This window comes from Ranitomeya variabilis, chromosome 4 (genome assembly GCF_051348905.1).
Source record: "Ranitomeya variabilis isolate aRanVar5 chromosome 4, aRanVar5.hap1, whole genome shotgun sequence".
In the NCBI taxonomy this organism is placed as follows: Eukaryota; Metazoa; Chordata; class Amphibia; order Anura; family Dendrobatidae; genus Ranitomeya; species Ranitomeya variabilis.
In genome coordinates this window covers 529,888,698-529,910,265 of record NC_135235.1, presented here as the reverse complement: position 1 = coordinate 529,910,265, position 21,568 = coordinate 529,888,698, and the positions used below count along the sequence as shown (strand labels likewise).

Below are 21,568 nucleotides of genomic sequence, written 5' to 3'. Positions count from 1 at the left end.
GACCGGGGTGGTGACACAAGTTGTCCGCAACCCCCGATCAAATGATATCAGCTCCAATCAATATCGGAAGAAAATGGGAGAAAAAAGGAGCAAACTGACTATATCCAGTAAAATTAATCATCTCATTTTATTATTACATAGTAAAAATATAAATATCACAACAATACATAAAGTCAAGGCCGTATTTAGAGTTTATGCTGCCCTAGGCACTTTCAGTGCTGCCTCCCCCTTTGGTGAGTATGACACTATCGGCAGTGACTTTGGCAAGAATCGCTGATGTGAAAGTCGCCTTTTGCAGCAGATCCGGCAGTTTTTCTGCATCGGCTGCGTAACGGATCACTTACAGCAACACTGCGTTCGGCCTCATTCATTCCCTATGGGATTTGTGGCACTTGCCATGATCTGGCAAATGCGGTACCATACCTCCCAACTTTTGAAGGGAAAGAGGTATAAAGTTTGCAGCATGCGTAGTGCGCCGCGGCAAATTTTAGGCCATGCCTCTGACCACACCCATTTCACAACAAGTCACACCCATATCCACGTCCCAACCACACCCATTTAGCACTGCTGATCACATTGTTTCATAAACAATAATTATAAACAAAAAAATATATAGCCACACAGTGCTCCATACTGTATAATGGCCACACATGATACTCCATACTGTATAATGGCCACACATGATGCTCCATACTGTATAATGGCCACACATGATGCTCAATACTGTATAATGGCCACACATGATACTCCATACTGTATAATGGCCACACATGATGCTCCATACTGTATAATGGCCACATATGATGCTCCATACTATATAATGGCCACACATGATGCTCCATACTGTAAAATGGCCACACATGATGCTCCATACTGTATATGTATGCATGGCTCATATACCCATCCCCCTCCTGTATGCATGGCTCATCTCCCTCCCATCCCATATGCATGGCTCATCTCCCTCCCATCCCATATGCATGGCTCATATCCCCCCCTGTATGCATGGCTCATCTCCCTCCCATCCCATATGCATGGCTCATATCCCCCCCTGTATGCATGGCTCATATCCCCCCTCCTGTATGCATGGCTCATCTCCCTCCCATCCCCCTCCTGTATGCATGGCTCATCTCCCTCCCATCCCATATGCATGGCTCATCTCCCTCCCATCCCATATGCATGGCTCATCTCCCCCCCTGTATGCATGGCTCATCTCCCTCCCATCCCATATGCATGGCTCATATCCCCCCCTGTATGCATGGCTCATATCCCCCTCCTGTATGCATCGCTCATCTCCCTCCCATCCCATATGCATGGCTCATATACCCACCCCCCCTCCTGTATGCATGGCTCATATCCCCCCCTCCTGTATGCATGGCTCATCTCCCTCCCATCCCATAGGCATGGCTCATATTCCCCCCTCCTGTATGCATGGCTCATCTCCCCCATCCCATATGCATGGCTCATATCCCCCCTCTGTATGCATGGCTCATATCCCCCATCCTGTATGCATGGCTCATCTCCCTCCCATCACATATGCATGGCTCATATCCCCCCCTGTATGCATGGCTCATATCCCCCCTGTATGCATAGCTCATATCCCCCCTCCTGCACGCATGACTCATCTCCCTCCCATCCCACATGCATGGCTCATATTCCCCCCCTCCTGTATGCATGGCTCATCTCTCAACCCCCCCGGCTCCCACTCCTGCTCCCGCTCCCATCTTGCATGGCTCGGCTCCCCGTCCTCCTTCATCCCCCCCCCGTCCCCTGTCCCCCCCAACCCTCATACTCACCTTTCCCACACCACACTGCAGCACCGAACATCCCTCTAGCTCTGTCCTGACTCCCAGCGCAGCACCTTCTTCCTGCGTGAGCGGTCATGTGGTACCGCTCATTAAGGTCATGAATATGCCCATATTCATGACCTTAATGAGCGGTACCATGTGACCACTCACTCAGGACGAGCTGCAGGCGCTGAGACCAGGCATCGCTGGAGCAGGGTGAGTGTGACGTCTTAAAGGAGGGTGGGAGGCGGGCGGACGGGCAGCCGAGGGGGGGGGCGGTCGGTCGGGAGGTGACCCGGGACTTAAATAAAAAAATTTTAAAAAAAACTTGCTCAGGTGCCACCCCACCCCCCCCCCGCATCGTCCCGCCCTAGGCACGTGCCCTCAAGTTCCTAGTGGCAAATTCGGCCCTGCATAAAGTACCACAAACAATGCAGATTGCTAAATCCCCCACCCACACCTATCCCCATACCACAGATGCATGTTAGTCCCTTAAATAATCATAAAAGTCCAAAGACCGTAAAGAGGGGGAACAACAATACATTCATGATAGGCATCTGAAAATCAGCATACATGAATCAGATAGTTGTAAAGAAAATAACACCCAACCTATCTTCCATTAAAAGTAAGGTAGTGAGTAACAAAGTATGCAATGCTTACCAACAGCTAAGTGGGGATAGGGAGGGTCGGATAGAGGATCCCGACGTGCGTGAAGTGAGTAGTGGGGAAATACTCCACAGCGTCGAAGCATGTAATTATGATGCCCTCATACATACCCTCTTCTAACATTTCCCCTGATGAAGATAACTTGAGCAGCGAAACTAGTGGGGTATCCCAGACACTTGATCTATCAGGTTGTATTTGTATCTCTAGCTATTGGATGTCATATTGGTGGTTTAAGAATCCTTTCATATTGGGTGCAGTCACATACATACATCTATATGTCTCATATGAGATATTTGTTTATTGATTGGTTTATATGCTTCACATTTGACACTTTAGCTACATGCACCTTACTATTTATATATTTTGTGTATGTATGTACATGAAATAAACTATATATTCTCAATTACTCTTTCAAGTACCACAAATCTTAATGGTCCGATATGAATTTATATAAAAAGTGATACTATATACTTTGTGTTTATTTTAGGCAGAAAACAACTTCACCATAGCATGCAGTATGACAAATGGAGAAGATGCAAGCGTTGCACCACTTCAGACAAGTCATCAAGATAATCCACTTAAGGGGCAAAAAGAGATGGTATTGTCAGCTACCACATGCTTGTTTAGTATAAACCTATGAAGAATTGAGTTCAAAAGCACTTAAATGAAAACATACATTTTTTATTAGATCAACTTTATAATTAAAATTAAAAATACAGGATTTTAAAAACAGAACCACAATGGGCAAAGAGATTACTTGGTAGAGTATTAAATACAGGCAATATAATACAATATGTGATATGCGGTGCAAATAATTTACAGGAATGGGACATAAATGCACAATGATGAAATTGGAAAATGTCATATAAGTACCTGCATATTCATAATATACCAAGTGGTATAGTAGGTGAACAAGTGTCAGTCCAACATTTATACATTATTTGTAAAGAAACATGTGGATCAGGGTATAACACACAAAGTGAATAACTATAGTAATGATCCACAGCCTATCAGAAGAAGATAAAGAGCCTAGTGCCATATAGCATAATTTGCACTAAACATGATTATAAGAACAAAAATGAACTCGTTCCAGAATGTGCCTTTAACACTGCAATGGCGTCAGCCCCAACACACGTTTTGACCCTGCCTTTTTCAGGGGGTGAAATACTATATACTATGTGTTTATTTTAGGGAGAAAACAACTTCACCATAGTATGCAGTACGGAAAATGGAGAAAAAGATGCAAGCGTTGCACCATTTGCAAGTCATCAAGATAATCCACTGAAGGAGGAAAAAGAGATGGTATTGTCAGCTACTACGGCTTACTTAGTATCATGGGTGTCCCTACATTGAATGGAGAGGTAAAAGTTGCACTCAGGCTTTGAGGCCTAAGAAAGCCCAAAGATACCTCTTCCATGTATTATAAATGGTAGAAGTAGGTGGGAGTCCTGTTACAGATTTTTTATTGGAGCCCAGGGGCTTCCGGTTACACCTTTTTTAATTATCATTTGCTGCATATGTTAACCATGCAAACTACTAAATCTATTTGATAGAAGAGTCACATCTCCCAATACTGCTTATTATCATAGTTAAAAATATATGACATGTAGTGCTCAAGATTTGGTCAAGGAGATGGAGCTTTGCCGCTTAAAAGGATGATTATCCACATACTGTATACAGTACAGAGAAAATCCCTTCTCCTTGGAAAGATCAACATTTCTTTTATGTTGAAGTTAAAAGCTTTTCCAATGAAGAAAACCATGTTTTATATGCCCTATTAATGCATATGGAAATTGTAGAGGGAGCTTCTTTGTTTGGGACCTCGCTATAAGCCATAGGGGAGGACTAATGGGGTTTAGAAGCAGTACTCGTTGAGTGTTCTGCTTCACATAAAAAAAGCTATATACCACACTAAGATATTTATATATTATGATATTATTAGGCATACAAAGCTTTGAAAAGTTGCATAATTTTGGTGCAACTTGAGGCTGTGCTAAAATTTTGCTGCTCTTGGCGTTTTCCGCCATTTTCCCCCCAACTCCAACAAATTGGTTTGAGCTGTCAGGACGAGGGCATATCAACTGCTGTTCATAAAATGCATGACTAGCGGCAGCGTTCGCTAAACCAAATAGCTTACTCCAGTAGGTACTGAAGTTGGATTAGTCTATTATGAGACACGTCATGCCGTAGTCCACAATTGTGTGTACAGAGAAAGAAAAATCTGGCACTCAAAAATCAGCATCAAGTTATATTTATTTGAAGTATAACAATCCCAATGGTTATGTTACGTTTCGGTCTTGACTCAGACCTTCTTCAGACCTGGGCCCAAACTATTTCAGCAGAATGTGCTTTCTTCTGGGCCTTTCTTTCTCACTATTACTACTTATACTATGCCAAGTCTGTTGGGTCCCTTATCAAAATTACAATCCGTCTGAAGAAGATCTGAGTCAAGACCAAAACATAACATAACCATTGGGATTGTTATACTTCAAATAAATATAACTTGATGCTGATTTTTGAGTGCCAGATTTTTCTTCAAAATGAAGTTGGATTTCTGTCGGTGGCAGATAGAGTCAATCTAATCAAATTGATACTTATGCCTCAGCTTCTCTATATACTGCATAATGCTCCAGTATGGTTGGCACAGAGAAAATTTTATAGAATTAATACTCTATTTAGGGATTTGATTTGGAAGGGTGGACGGGCACCCATCAAATTAGAGCATCTGTAGAGATCAAAGGACGAGGGTGGTTTGGCGGTCCCTAACTATATTATACTATATAGCGTCTCAATGTCAACATATGGTGGGCTGGGGAGAATCTAGCCAAAATACATCAGCTGGGATAATCACTGAATATATAGTGGGGAAGGGTCCAATGTTAGCTAGTTTGTAAGCGGGTAGATTTAGACTGAACCCAGAAAAATTCCCAACCATAGTTATGATGGGGGAAAGTTTGGCAGAAAATTAAACAGTGAAGGGGGGTGACAGAACTTACGCGATATGCGTCGATTTGGTTTGACCCTTGAATGACGGAGCTCATGAGATTGCGGGAGTTTGGTCAGTGGAGGCGTATTGGCATTTGGTTTGTGTCTCAGTTGTTCGATGGTGGTGTTATTAAAACGTTTGAAATGCTCAGGAATGAGTTTCCTTTGAGCCAGAAGATGTTTTTCCAGTATTTACAGCTGAGACATGCCCTAAATAAACAAAACGAAGTGTCACGTGTGATTTTGCAGTCAGATAGTTTGTTGAATGGTGGAAACTTTTTTACTGAGACATCCGTTAATGTTGAGGGAAAAATGGATGGCAGATCTGGGTCCTTTATCGGCGTTTCAGTGGGAGTCCATATTACAATATAGTCCCAAGTTTTCTTTAAGTGAGGCTAAAAGCTATATTGTCACAGCTATATTTAGTCTATAGAGTTTACAGGACCCCGGTATGTATGATGAAGGCAGGTCTGAGAGTAGACTCAAAATGTCCAAGGTGTTCTGAGGAAGGAGCCGACCTTCTACACATGACGTGGTCGTGTCTTCGCCTTCAGCCCTTTTGGGTGAAAGTGCTCAATCTGATTCAAGAATTGATGGGGGTAAATTTTGTGCGTTCTCTGCTGACTTGCCTCCTGGGATGTATGGATGATATTGCTACAGATGAATGTGGGAAACTGCCTATTGCAAGATTGCCATATGCTGCTAGGAAGCTTATTGCGAAGCACTGGTTAGATGAAAAAACACCAGTCAGGAAAGTTTGTGAACAAAATAAACTTTATTGTCCTCATGGAAAGGAATATATACGTTAAGAGAGGTTAACATACAAAATTTGAAAATGTGTGGGGCGGATGGATATATTGTCCGGGTGTGGCGTTTGTTGAGCTATTGTAGAGTAGGTGTTGGGAGTCGGATAATTACCTCTGCAGAAATTGTACTTGTGCAGCTGAGCTTTTGTAAAGCGGTGTATAAATTTATCAAGAGGAGATGTATTAGTTTGACAATAAAGGATGTTAGGATGGAGTTTGGGGGGAGATGGGGAGGGAGGGGGTGGGATTCTGGGTAAAGGGGCTAGTTCATGTTAAATGAAAATGTATCAATCTGCTTTGTAATTTTGGTATCTGTCTGGAGTTTGTGTCAGACTGTATTACATTTTGGACGTATGCCTTAATAAAAAGTACTTGATTAAAAAAAAAAAATGAAGTTGGATTAGTGGCAGGACACACACATACAGTGAGTACGGAAAGTATTCAGACCCCTTTAAATTTTTCACTCTTTGTTTCATTGCAGCCATTTGGTAAACTCAAAAAAGTTAATTTTTTTCTCATTAACCCCTTTCTGTCATTGGACGTACTATTCCGTCCATGTGGGGTGGGCCCTACTTCCCAAGGACGGAATAGTACGTCCAGCACGATCGGCCGCGCTCACAGGGGGAGCGCGGCCGATCGCGGCCGGGTGTCAGCTGACTATCGCAGCTGACATCCGGCACTATGTGCCAGGAGCGGTCACGGACCGCCCCCGGCACATTAACCCCCGGCACACCGCGATCAAACATGATCGCGGTGTACCGGCGGTATAGGGAAGCATTGCGCAGGGAGGGGGCTCCCTGCGTGCTTCCCTGAGACCCCCGGAGCAACGCGATGTGATCGCGTTGCTCCGAGGGTCTCCTACCTCCTTCCTCGCTGCAGGTCCCGGATCCAAGATGGCCGCCGCATCCGGGTCCTGCAGGGAAGGAGGTGGCTTACCGAGTGTCTGCTCAGAGCAGACACTTGGTAAGCCTGCAGCCCTGCACAGCAGATCGCAGATCTGGCAGAGTGCTGTGCACACTGCCAGATCAATGATCTGTGATGTCCCCCCCTGGGACAAAGTAAAAAAGTAAAAAAAAAATGTCCACATGTGTAAAAAAAAAATAAAATAAAAATTCCTAAATAAATAAATAAATAAAAAAAATTATTCCCATAAATACATTTCTCTATCTAAATAAAAAAAAAATCAAACAATAAAAGTACACATATTTAGTATCGCCGCGTCCGTAACGACCCCACCTATAAAACTACATAACTAGTTAACCCCTTCAGTGAACACCGTAAAAAAAAAAAAAAAAAAAACGAGGCAAAAAACAACACTTTATTCTCATACCGCCAATCAAAAAGTGGAATAACACGCGATCAAAAAGACAGATAAAAATAACCATGGTACCGCTGAAAACGTCATCTTGTCCCGCAAAAAACGAGGCGCCATACAGCATCATCAGCGAAAAAATAAAAAAGTTATAGTCCTCAGAATAAAGCGATGCCAAAAAGAAGCTATTTTATAGAAAAAATAATTAATCGTATAAAAGCGCCAAAACATAAAAAAATGATGTAAATGAGATATCGCTGTAATCGTACTGACCCGAAGAATAAAACTGCTTTATCAATTTCACCAAACGCGGAACGGTATAAACGCCTCCCCCAAAAGAAATGAATAGCTGGTTTTTGGTCATTCTGCCTCACAAAAATCGGAATAAAAAGCGATCAAAAAATCTCTTGTGCACAAACATGTTACCAATAAAAACGTCAACTCGTCCCGCAAAAAACAAGACCTCACATGACTCTGTGGACTCAAATATGGAAAAATTATAGCTCTCAAAATGTTTTAACGCAAAAAATATTTTTTGCAATAAAAAGCGTCTTTCAGTGTGTGACGGCTGCCAATCATAAAAATCCGCTAAATAACCCGCTATAAAAGTAAATCAAACCCCCCTTCATCACCCGCTTAGGCTACATTCACATTTGCGTTGTGCGCCGCAGCGTCGGCGACACAACACACAACGCAGGAACACCGCATGCACAACGCATGCACAACGCTGCGTTTTGCGACGCATGCGTCCTTTTTTTGCTTGATTTTGTACGCACAAAAAATGCAACTTGCTGCGTCCTCTGCGCCATGACGCGTGCGCCGCAGTGACGCATGCGTCGCAAAACGCAAGTGCAACGCATGTCCATGCGCCCCCATGTTAAATATAGGGGCGCATGACGCATGCGGCGACGCTGCGGCGCAGAACGCTAATGTGAACGTAGCCTTAGTTAGGGAGAAATTAAAAAAAATTTAAAAATGTATTTATTTCCATTTTCACATTAGGGTTAGGGTTAGGGTTAGGGCTAGGGTTAGGGCTAGGGCTAGGGCTAGGGTTAGGGCTACATTTAGGGTTGGGGCTAAAGTTAGGGTTAGGGTTGGGGCTAAAGTTAGGGTTAGGGTTTGGATTACATTTACGGTTGGGAATAGGGTTGGGATTAGGGTTAGGGGTGTGTCTGGGTTAGAGGTGTGGTTAGGGTTACCGTTGGGATTAGGATTAGGGGTGTGTGTGGATTAGGGTTTCAGTTATAATTGGGGCGTTTCCACTGTTTAGGCACATCAGGGACTCTCCAAACGTGACATGGCGTCCCATTTCAATTCCAGCCAATGCTGCGTTGAAAAAGTAAAACAGTGCTCCTTCCCTTCCAAGCTCTCCCGTGCGCCCAAACAGGGGTTTACCCCAACATATGGGGTATCAGCGTACTCGGAACACATTGGAGAACAACTTTTGGGGTCCAATTTCTCCTGTTACCCTTGGGAAAATACAAAACTGGGGCTAAAAAATAATTTTTGTTGAAAAAAAAAAATATTTTTTTATTTGCATGGCTCTGCGTTATAAACTGTAGTGAAACACTAGGGGGTTCAAAGCTCTCACAACACATCTAGATGAGTTCCTTAGGGGGTCTACTTTCCAAAATGGTGTCACTTGTGGGGGGTTTCTACTGTTTAGGTACATTAGGGGCTCTGCAAACGCAATGTGACGCCTGCAGACCATTCCATCTAAGTCTGCATTCCAAATGGCACTCCTTCCCTTCCGAGCCCTCCCATGCGCCCAAACGGTGGTTCCCCCCCCACATATGGGGTATCAACGTACTCAAGACAAATTGGACAACAACTTTTGGGGTCCAATTTCTCCTGTTACCATTGGGAAAATACAAAACTGGGGGCTAAAAAATAATTTTGGGGGGAAAATTTTTATTTTTTTATTTTCACGGCTCTGCGTTATAAACTGTAGTGAAACACTTGGGGGTTCAAAGTTCTCACAACACAACTAGATAAGTTCCTTGGGGGGTCTAGTTTCCAATATTGGGTCACTTGTGGGGGGTTTCTACTGTTTAGGAACATTAGGGGCTCTGCAAACGCAATGTGACGCCTGCAGACCAATCCATCTAAGTCTGCATTGCAAATGATGCTCCTTCCCTTCCGAGCTCTGCCATGCGCTCAAACGGTGGTTCCCCCCCCAGATATCAGGTATCAGCGTAATCAGGACAAATTGAACAACAATATATAGGGTCTAATTTCTCCTGTTACCCTTGGAAAAATACAAAACTGGGGGCTAAAAAATAATTTTTGTGGAAAAAAAAATATTTTTTATTTGCACGGCTCTGCGTTATAAACTGTAGTGAAAGAATTAGGGGTTCAAATCTCTCACAACACATCTAGATGAGTTCCTTAGGGGGTCTACTTTCCAAAATGGTGTCACTTGTGGGTTTTTTTTACTGTTTAGGTACATTAGGGGCTCTGCAAACGCAATGTGACGCCTGCAGACCATTCCATCTAAGTCTGCATTCCAAATGGCGCTCCATCCCTTCCGAGCCCTCCCATGCGCTGAAACGGTGGTTCCCCCCCACATATGGGGTATCAGCGTACTCAGGACAAATTGGACAACAACTTTTTGGGTCCAATTTCTCCTGTTACCCTCGGGAAAATACAAAACTGGGGGCTAAAATATAATTTTTGTGGGAAAAAATTTGTGTTTTATTTTTACGGCTCTGCATTATAAACTTCTGTGAAGCACTTGGTGGGTCAAAGTGCTCACCACACCTCTAGATAAGTTCCTTAGGGGGTCTTCTTTCCAAAATGGTGTCACTTGTGGGGGGTTTCAATGTTTAGGCACAAAAGTGGCTCTCCAAACGCAACATGGCGTCCCATCTCAATTCCAGTCAATTTTGCATTGAAAAGTCAAATGGCGCTCCTTCGCTTCCGAGCTCTGTCATGCGCCCAAACAGTGGTTTACCCCCACATATGGGGTATCGGCGTACTCAGGACAAATTGTATAACATCTTTTGGGGTCCATTTTCTCCTGTTACCCTTGGTAAAATAAAACAAATTGGAGCTGAATTAAATTTTGTGTGAAAAAAAGTTAAATGTTCATTTTTATTTAAACATTCCAAAAATTCCTGTGAAACACCTGAAGGGTTAATAAACTTTTTGAATGTGGTTTTGAGCACCTTGAGGGGTGCAGTTTTTAGAATGGTGTCACACTTGGGTATTTTCTATCATATAGACCCCTCAAAATGATTTCAAATGAGATGTGGTCCCTGAAAAAAAATGGTGTTGTAAAAATGAGAAATTGCTGGTCAACTTTTAACCCTTATAACTCCCTAACAAAAAAAAATGTTGGTTCCAAAATGATGCTGATGTAAAGTAGACATGTGGGAAATGTTACTTATTAAGTATTTTGTGTGACATATCACTGTGATTTAATTGCATAAAAATTCAAATTTGGAAAATTGCGAAATTTTCAAAATTTTCACCAAATTTCCATTTTTTTCACAAATAAACGCAGGTAATATCAAATAAATTTTACCACTATCATGAAGTACAATATGTCATGAGAAAACAATGTCAGAATCACCAGGATCCGTTGAAGCGTTCCAGAGTTATAACCTCATAAAGGGACAGTGGTCAGAATTGTAAAAATTGGCCCGGTCCATAACGTGCAAACCACCCTTGGGGGTGAAGGGGTTAATGTACATTCTGCACCCAATCTTGTGACTAAAAAAAACAAATGTATTAATTTTGTAAGTTTATTAAAAAAGAAAAACTGAAATATCACATGGTCTTAAGTATTCAGACCCTTTTGCTCAGTACTATGTAGAAGCAACCCTTTGAGCTAGTACAGCCATGAGTCTTCTTGGGAATGATGCAACAAGTTTTTCACACCTGGATTTGGGGATCCTCTGCCATTCTTCCGTGTAGATCCTCTCCAGTTCCCTTCAGGTTGGATGGTGACCATTGGTGGACAGCCATTTTCAGGTCTCTCCAGAGATGCTCAATTGGGTTTAGGTCAGGGCTCCGGCTGGGCCAGTCAAGACTGGTCACAGAGTTGTTCTGAAGCCACTTCTTTGTTATTTTAGCTGTGTGCTTAGGGTCATTGTCTTGTTGGAAGGTGAACCTTCGGCCAAGTCTGAGGTCCAGAGCACTCTGGAAGAGGTTTTCATCCAGGATATCTCTGTACTTTGCCGCATTCATGTTTCCTTCAATGACAACCAATCGTCCTGTTCCTGCAGATGAAAGCAACCCGATAGCATGATGCTGCCACAACCATGTGTCACTGTTGGGATTGTATTGGGCAGATGATGAGCAGTGCCTGGTTTTCTCCACACATACCACTTAGAATTATCAGCAAAAAGGTTTATCTTCATCTCATCAGACCAGAGAATCTTATTTCTCATAGTCTGGGAGTCTTTCATGTGTTTTTTAGCAAACTCCATGCATATTGTCTTGCACGGATGAGAGGCTTCCGTCGGGCCACTCTGCCATAAAAGTCCAAATGGTGGAGGGCTGCAGTGATAGTTGACTTTGTGGAACTTTCTCCCATCTCCCTACTGCATTTCTGGAGCTCAGCAACAGTGATCTTGGGGTTATTCTTTACCTCTCACCAAGGCTCTTCTCCCACAATTGTTCAGTTTTGCTAGACGGCCAGATCTAGGTAGACTTCCGGTGGTCCCAAACTTCTTCCATTTAAGGATTATGAAGGCCACTGTGCTCTTAGGAACCTTGAGTACTGTAGAAATTTTGTTATAACCTTGGCCAGATCTGTGCCTTGCCACAATTCTGCCTCCTAAGCTCCTTGGCCAGTTCCTTTGACCTCATGATTCTCATTTGGTCTGCCATGCACTGTGAGCTGTGAGGTCTTATATAGACAGGTGTGCGTGCAGCGCCCCCACTGCCGCAGGGCCGAGGGGTACCCGGTACCGGGCCTCTGAGTCTCTGCTCTGGGGTTGTCACGGTGGCTAGGCCCGGTCCGTGACCCTGCTGAGGGGCGCCAAAATAATAGGGTGTGGATGGTGGTAGTGGTGCGGTGCAGTAAATAACGAGGACACCAGGTTGCAGTCTCTTTACCTCTTTACTGAAGGCTTCTGGGTCCTCAGTCCGGAATACGGTTAGCCGGGCTGCGCAAGTCCGGCCGGTCCGATGGCACCTCCAGAGTTCCCTTCGCAGGTGGAAATCTGTGCCTTCCTTCTAGCGCTTATGTGTTGTGGTCCTCCCCTGCTGTGCTTACGGGATAGTCCCCACAACCGTTGTGTCTGTTTCTCGTGTTCCCTCACAACTCGATTCTGATGTTCTTCTTAATCTCGTCCCCCAGATCTTATGGTAGGACGCACCCATATGACGGGAAGGCTCGGAGCTCTTCCGGGACCCTAGAGTCGCCCCTCTCCACAAGTTGCCCCCTATGTCTGCGTAGGTGATGTAGGTGAGACAGCCAGCCTATAGCTCTCTGTCCTGCCGTTGGTTTGAAGTAATGCTTAGAGCTCTGTACTTCCTCGGCGTTCCGGCCACCGGTTAGTTACACCTCAGTAGGACGTTGCCTCGGTCTAACAGCACGACTCCTACTGGTATTTCTCCCTGTTGCGTTGATCTCGTTTCTCACTCAGCACAATAAATCTCGCTTCTTGTCCTTTCTTAGGGCACCGCCGCTATGAAGTGCAGGCGCGGTCCCGTAGCTTTCTTTCTGTCAGGATCCCACCCCTGACAGAGACCCTACCGAATCTTCCCCTACAACACCCTCTGCCACAAGGTGTTGCCTGGTTCCAACCCAGTCAGCGTTCTCCCTAACTTCCTGCCTAACCCCCAGTTTTACCAGACTGTGAGGAGTGGCCTAATGAATAGTACCCTTAGCTCCCCCTGGAGGCCAGACTGTGAAATGTATTGGTGTATGTGATACCTGGTCAGATGAACTCCTTCAGTGCCATCAGACGTACCATAGCCCCCCTTAGCGGCGGAGCCACAGTACTGCAACGACCAGGACTCTGGGGCGCTGCATGTGCCTTTCCAAATCAAGTCCTATCAGTTTAAGTAAACAGAGCTGGCCTCCAATGATGGAGTAGAACCATCTCAAGGAGAATCACAAGGAAATGGACAGCATGTGACTTAAATATGAGTGTCTAAGCAAAAGGGTATGAACACTTATGACCTTGTAATATTTAAGTTTTTGCTTTTTTATTAAATTTGCAAAAACTTCTACATTTCTGTTTTTTTCAGTCAAGATGAGGTGCAGAGTGTACATTAATGTAAAAAAATGAACTTTTTTTGACTTTACCAAATGGTTGCAATGAAACAAAGAGTGAAAAATTTAAAGGGATCTGAATACTTTCTGTACCCACTGTAAAGGTACCGTCACACTAAGCGACGCTGCAGCGATAGCGACAGCAATGCCGATCGCTGCAGCGTCGCTGTGTGGTCGCTGGAGAGCTGTCACACAGACCGCTCTCCAGCGACCAGCGATGCCGAGGTCCCCGGGTAACCAGGGTAAACATCGGGTTGCTAAGCGCAGGGCCGCGCTTAGTAACCCGATGTTTACCCTGGTTACCAGCGTAAAAGTTAAAAAAACAAACAGTACATGCTCACCTGCGCGTCCCCCAGCCTCTGCATCCTGACGCTGACTGAGCTCCGGCCCTAACAGCACAGCGGTGACGTCACCGCTGTTGCTTTCACTTTCAGTTTAGGGCCGGCGCTTTAGTGTCAGGAAGCAGAGGCTGGGGGACGCGCAGGTGAGTATGTACTGTTTGTTTTTTTAACTTTTACGCTGGTAACCAGGGTAAACATCGGGTTACTAAGCGCGGCCCTGCGCTTAGTAACCCGATGTTTACCCTGGTTACCAGTGTAAAATATCGCTGGTATCGTCGCTTTTGCTGTCAAACACGGCGATACACGGCGACCTAGCGACCAAATAATGTGCAGACCTTCTAGCAGCGACCAGCAATTTCACAGCGGGATCCAGATCGCTGCTGCGTGTCAAATACAGCGATATCGCCATCCAGGTCGCTGCAACGTCACGGATTGCTGGCGATATCGCCTAGTGTGACGGTACCTTTAGTGTACACCACTCATCCAACACTCCTCATTCATGAAAAGGCATGCTCCTCTTCATGAATAAGGAACTTCAGCACATTTCAAGATTGGGGTGAACAATGAACCCATAGTGTCTTAATTGTGGAAGTAACATCTGGTAAATAAGATAAGAACCTGACTTATGTCCTCTCCGTAGAATCCATCATGCCTTGCCCTTCAAGAAGATGAAGACACCCAAGTTTTACACAAACAAACATACCTGCAGGAGGCAGCATGGAAGCTGTTTCAAGACTATGAAAAAAAACTGCACACAACACGTTTCACTGCAAATCTCCATAGGGAAAGGCTTAAACAATCCTTTCATCACCTCCACCAGTATCTGGAAAAGGAAAAAGAAACATGTATTGCCAAACAGGGGGATTCAGTAGAAACATCTGTTAAGAATTTGGAATTAAAAGCCCATTCATTGGTAGGCTTGTCCACCGCCATTACTGATTTTCTAGTGAAATTGGAAAAAGGAGAAATGCTAAATGAGACCACAGAACATTTGATGAAACTCCAAGATCAACTGAAGGAGATGTCCAAATTCAGTATACCATCTATAACTCATATATCACCATACCAAATCCAGGAATGGAGAGGAATACGGCATATTGTAAAACCAATGTCAAAATCACTGTTCTTCAATCCCATTAGTGCTAACCCTAATCTCTTTGTATCACAAAATCTTAAACAGGTCAGATACACATCCTTTCTTCAGGCCAGATATAGCAACACTTTCTTTGAGCCCGGGCTTTATGTACTAGGAATGCCTGGGTTTCAGAGTGGTGATCATTACTGGGAGGTGGATGTTGGCCATAAAACTAACTGGATACTTGGTATTGTGAAAAACTCGGTGCCGCTAAAGGGACCTCATATTCTGAGCAACGATCATGGGTTTTTAGTGATCCGTAAACAAGAAAACAATGTGTACTATGGATGTAACCTATCAATTCTTAATCTTATGGTTTCACCAATGAGAATTGGGATATTTGTGGATGTTTCCAGAAGCCACATAGCTTTTTATAATGCAGATACAACAGAGTTGATTTCTGAGATGTCTGGTTGGTCCTTTGCTGGTACAATTTTTCCCTTCTTCTGTCCAGGGGTTCCTGTAAAGGAAGAAGACTTGGTCCCGCTATCCCTTTGCTAGGCTGAGCTGCTATACACCCATGCCATCCAGATAAGTTTTCTTTTGTCTCAGCTTACTACAATCGATGTAAAAGCAGAATCAATTGTCTTCAGGCTTTTCCACCAGTTTCTCCTGAAAAATAAGTGATCAGGATCAAGAAACGCAACATGTAGTGTTTTCTGATCTGGCTCCTAGAAGGGTTCAGCACTAGAACTGATGTGCCGGATAAATAAGAACGATCACATATAAATCTATGGGATCAGTTCTTACGTCAGTTTCCTCACTACCCTTGCAGGAGGAAAAGAAAAAGGGAAGCAGGATAGGTGGAAACAAGTGTTTAGTCACTGCATCATAAGACTTCTGTCTGAATTGTTGGGAGTAATGAAAAGGGACAAATATTGGCAGGGACAAATCTCTAAAACTGTCACTGCTACTACAATATTCAGTGATTCGATAATCATTATGCAATAGACGAACATTTTATACATACAATTTTTTTGAAAACTTTACTAAGTTTTATTCCAAAATAAGAGGCTTTCAATACAAATATCCTTGTTACGTGGCTATTCCCTGCTTGTTAGTTTATGGAATATACACAGGAAAAGCCATAAATGTATAATAGATGTGAGTCCCACCACTGGGGCCTGCTTCTACATCAAGAACAGGGCTATGAGGTGCGCCACTGTCAGTGGAGAGGTGGTTGGCATTCCTGTTCATCTGAATGTGAATTCCAACCACCTCTCCTCTGACAGCAGTGCACGGCAGGGCCCCGTTTTTAAGGCAGATGAGGGTACCATTGGTTGCTCCTATATCTACGCTACATAGGTGGACTATCCTGTGGATATACCGTAAATGTATGAAGTGGGAATACACCTTTATAGGGCACTTTTGTGAGACAGCCCCTGTCCATATGCCCCATAAGGATACATAGACACCATAGTGGAGGTCCCGAGCTGAGGACCGCCCTCTATCAGCCAAGGTGGAGACCCACTAATTGACAACAGCTCTAACAAACTCACTGCATTAATATATAATAGTTGCAAATAGGTAAGTAACTTTATAAATATATCACTGCTCGTGCTCTAACACTACTGTAGGATGGTAAGGATCCGTTTACTACGACCAACCGGTGGCTCAATATGCCCACCAATTGGTAATCTCCTACCGATCAAAGGTCGTTTAAATACCTGTTTGCACAGGCAGACTAAAGTAAAAGATACACGCTGAGCGATCCATAGTAAATCGCTCATAGCCCGGTGTCACACATGCGAGTGCAATGCGAGAAACTTGCGCGAGTCTCTCACATCAATACCCAGCACTGCCGCCGGCGGTTCAGACTGAAGCGTTCATCTACATAGAAATAAATTCAGCCACACACTCCGGTCCTGAGTGCCGGCGGCAGTGCCGGGTATTGATGCGAGTTTCTCGCAATGCACTTGCAAGAGTGACACCGGCCATACGCATAGTCTGCCATTGTTCACGCTGGTGTGAGTCCTCTTTCCATAGCATAATGCACAGATGACAATGGTGATCATATATGCTACATAAAAGATCATTTCACATGGTGAACGAACGTTTTGCTCGTTAATCGGTTGATCTGCAGCCTGTATACAAGGTAAGAGAATTGCAGGAGCATTTTTTAACAACGCTCAGTCAAGATAATCATCCAGTGTGAATACTCCTTAAAGGGAACCTGTCACCAGGTTTGGCCAATATGAGATGCGGCCATCACCTTTCAGGGCTGATATACAGTATTCTATAAAGCTGTATATCTGCCCCCAACCCAACCTGCAAGAGAAAAAAAATACCTTTTGTTATACTCACTTGCAGGGCGGTCCAGGCCGAGGGGTGTCGCTTTTCTTGGTCCGGTGCCTCCCTTCTTCTTGCAATGCTGCCCTCCTGCTTGCTTCTTGTGGATGACGCGTCTCCTCGGCACCACGCTACTGCGCAGGCGTACTTATCTGACCTGTTGAGGGCAGAGCAAAGTATTGCAGTGCGCAGGTGACGGGAAAGGTCAAAGAGCCCCGATGCATGCGCACTGTAGTACTTTGCTCTGCCCTCGATAGGGCAGAGAAGTACGCATGCGCAGGAGCGCTGTGCCGAGGAGCCAGTGTTGATGTCGAAGAGACGTGTCATCTATATGAAACAAGCAGGAGGAAGGGGATCGTAAGAAGATGGGAGGCGCCGGACCAAGACCAGCAACACCCCTCTTACCAGACCGCCCCGCAGGTAAGTATAATAAAAGTTATTTTTCTTCTCTTACAGGTCGGGTTGAGGGCTGATATGCAGCATTATAGAATACAGTATATAAGCCCTGAAAGGTGATGGCCGTATCTCTTATCGGCCAAACCTGGTGACAGGTTCATGATAAGTCTGCCATTAAGACAAGAACCATAAAAAGGGTGTAATATCTGGTGCATATATTGTCTTTATATACCATGAGATCGTATGACTGGCATCTCACAGTGCGGCTGACAGCTATGCCCACCCGTACTCAGGCTTGGTGCATGAGATTGCTGTAACTCTTAAGAGCTACCTGAAAACTAGTGCGCTTATTCACCATGCAGGTGGACGCTGTGTGAACACCGTCTAAGTATTGGTCTGTACCTTTACCTCAAAAGTTGTATCGATAGCTTTATTGTTTACATATCTTAATATTTGCCCTTCATGTATTTGGATGGTTATTTCCACTTCAGACATTAATGGCATATTCAGAAGCTTTCTCAAAGGTGGATCCTGTCAAGTGTTCACTAAACAAGATGGTGGATTCTTGTGGCTTTAACTGGTTTTAAGTTGACTAAACGTGTGTGGAGATTAAGGCAAGGCTGGTTTCCTCCATTAACCCTGGAAGGAGGTGGACTTTGCTGCAGGGTATCCTTAGGCTGCAATCCCCAGAGTATGCGCTAGTTATCAGATGGATGCAGCAGTGGCATCAATACACAGGCCATTATAGAGCACAGGACATGAGTGTGGCCACAGGACAGAATCATTGCAAGATGGACTCAGGCAGGGTATGTGCACACGACATCTTTTACGTGCCCCTGAGTTTTTCAAGTAGAAGATGATTCAGGAACACTGGCGTATTATTCCTAAAATCTTTTTTAATTCGTTTTTGCAATATCTTTCCAGACGACTTTTTTTTTTTTTTACGTAATGTTATGTGTACTACGTGTACTGTTTTTTACTGTTTATTTTACTACTTTGCGTCTTTGAAAAATGTCCAATGACTGAACATATTCGCAGTTGCTTTTTTACATTGCAGTGCATATGTTCATTCTTTTCAGCGTTTCTTTAGCGCTTTTTCAAGCGTGTAATGGAGCGTACCTAGCTAGAAAAGATGTCTGCACACACCCTTAGGGGTCAAAGCCAGTAGTTAAATGCAGAAGAAGAACTACAAGTGCCAAACAAAAGTATCCAAAGGGTAAGGCATCAGTGTTGTCAGGAGTTCACTGAGGTCAGGATCCAGGTGTAGAGTCCATTAACCAGTCTGAAAAACCAATAGGTTAGCCAACAGGCAAAGTCCTGATCCGAACTAACATTCAGGCCAAAAATGGACTAACTGGGTTAATATAGCCGAGCCTCAATACGTCATCATGGGAGCAGTCAATGAAGGCACAGAGCAGCAGCAAAGGAGTTTAGTACAAACAGCAGGGTGTGATCACAGGCCCAAAGAAATCAGAGAAGCATAACACCCACCCATAATACCTGCAGAATCAAATGGGGTCATGTCAGTGACACCAAGGGTGCACACTGATCACGTAGTGTAATGGCGGATGCCAGAGAATGGTTCTGGAGAGTGGTCCCTCCTCAAGTCAAAGAGGCTAGTAATAGCTGTATATGGCGAAAGAAGTGGAGTGGTGCATGACTTGAACATATTAAAATGGCTAAACAAGCTGCAGATACCCCATAAATATCTGAAGTGGGGATATCCCTTTACATCTCAGGGATATTTGGGCGAGATCTCATTACTGATTATTTTATTATTCCCATTGCTATATCTGCCCTTTTGACGCCAGGGCATTAATTCTCTTTATCTTGCGCCATTGTGTATTAACTTTATAAGTTTGTATGTCATCTAGTTGGTGTATTAATGCCATGCCATGTGACTGGCGTCTGAACCGGGAACACAAGAAGATGTGAGGAACGTTCAAATGGGGCAATGTCTAGTCAGGTTCTATAGATTTTTATCTTTGCATTGCAGATTGTCTGCAGGTGATGTAATAAACGTGTAACACAATGGAAATCTGATGTCATGAGAACTAATAAAAATTTCTGAATACTTTTCTTTTGACTTGTGCAATAATGGAGATGTTTTCTACATAAATTTAGCAGGTGCCCCAAATGTCATAAACCTCTATCTACCCCCTTAAAACTTCTAACCACCCCGATACTTTCTGACCACACTCAAGAAAGTAGCACTTCAGCCATTAGAAAGTCTCAATGCTCCTAAACGTCTCCCTGTATATTCATGACCAGGTCAACAGCAGAAGGCATCTGTCGGCAGGACTGTGCACAAGGCTCTATATTGTAGAATGGCCTAATGGACAATTGCCCCCCAATGTGTTGTTCACCATGAGGAGATCTTCACCATGATTTACACTTCCACCATGGCACCTGCTATGCCATTATTCAGAAACAATTATTTGAACCTAATATTTCATACACAGTGATCACCATATCAAATGCAATGACATTAGAACGAGCATGTGTGCATGCCAATGGTGCCAGTTTAAACCTGCATATTAGCATATAAATTCACTATCTTGCACCAAAGGTAATGGTCATACCACCGCCAGTCTACAGAGAAAAGCAGAGGGAAGTGTTGCTACAGGGAGAAAATTACATTATACTCTCTCTGCAGGGAGTGGTTATGCGGCGCCCAAGGGTCCTGGTCATCGCAGTGGTATGGCTTTCCTCTCGGGGAGAGTGATGCTACGTTTGGAGGCAAAGAAGGATAACTGCATCCAGGTATCACAAGCATGCAACACATTCACACTCCAGGCCACCAGGGGGAGCACTTGCTCCTATTTATTAGGTCACTCCCCACATTGGTAAAACTGGTCGCCTGTAGGGAAAGTTAGTCAGTTGCTGGCTGAGCTCCGCTCAGTTAGTTGGTCCCTGGCAGGGGTGGGATCCTGTCAGAGAACGAAGAAGGACACGGAGCTGTGCATGCCCTCAGAGCTGCAGCTCCTAGGAAGAGACATCAAAGGCAGAATTGTATTGTAGCGAGCGTGCAAGGAAGTCGTAGCAAAGGAGTGGATACCAGAAGGGGACCAGCCCTACACAGGCTGCTTCCTTCTGAGGCGCAGAATCCCGGTAGCCGGAACACCGAGGGCGTAACGACCTTTATGCCTTGCTCCAGAGACCGGCAGGACAGCTAATTTCACGTTACCTGTCCGCCCTACACCCAGGAGGCACGGTGGTACCCCTTAGAGGCTGGGGCATGCTAGAGTCCCTATAAACCGCCTCAAGCCACCAGTCATACGGGTTTGTCCTATCCTATATGGGGGACAGAGAGAGAGACATTACATCTGTGAGGACCTTATGTGAAGCCTTAGGCAGTAAGGAACTACAACACTGCAGCGCAAGGGAAGGCTACTGATTTCCACCTGGACAAGGGGACTCTGGACTTGCCTCCAAACCAGCCGGACTCTGCCTGCCCTGTGATCTGGTGCCCTGGATTGTGGATGCTGAAGTCTTCAGTAAAGGTAAAGAGACTACAACCTTGTGTCCTCGTTCTTCTCTGCGCCTCTCACCATCCACACACCGGGAAGCCCTGGGGACATACTTCACCTGTGGGAAGGTATACCATCTAGCTGCCATAACAGCA

At 44.4% G+C, this 21,568-nt stretch overlaps 1 protein-coding gene across 1 annotated transcript in view; it reads left to right on the top strand.

Moving 5' to 3' along the window:
• LOC143765559 (E3 ubiquitin-protein ligase TRIM21-like) overlaps nucleotides 1-17,457 on the top strand; it is a 74,145-nt gene extending 56,688 nt beyond the window's left edge. The window contains exons 3-5 of the mRNA XM_077252358.1: nucleotides 2,938-3,048; nucleotides 3,642-3,752; nucleotides 14,764-17,457. Of these exons, the coding sequence (XP_077108473.1) occupies nucleotides 2,938-3,048; nucleotides 3,642-3,752; nucleotides 14,764-15,759 (1,218 nt within the window). The 3' untranslated portion in view covers nucleotides 15,760-17,457. The remainder of the gene's footprint in view (nucleotides 1-2,937; nucleotides 3,049-3,641; nucleotides 3,753-14,763) is intronic.
• The last annotated feature ends 4,111 nt before the right edge of the window (nucleotides 17,458-21,568 follow it).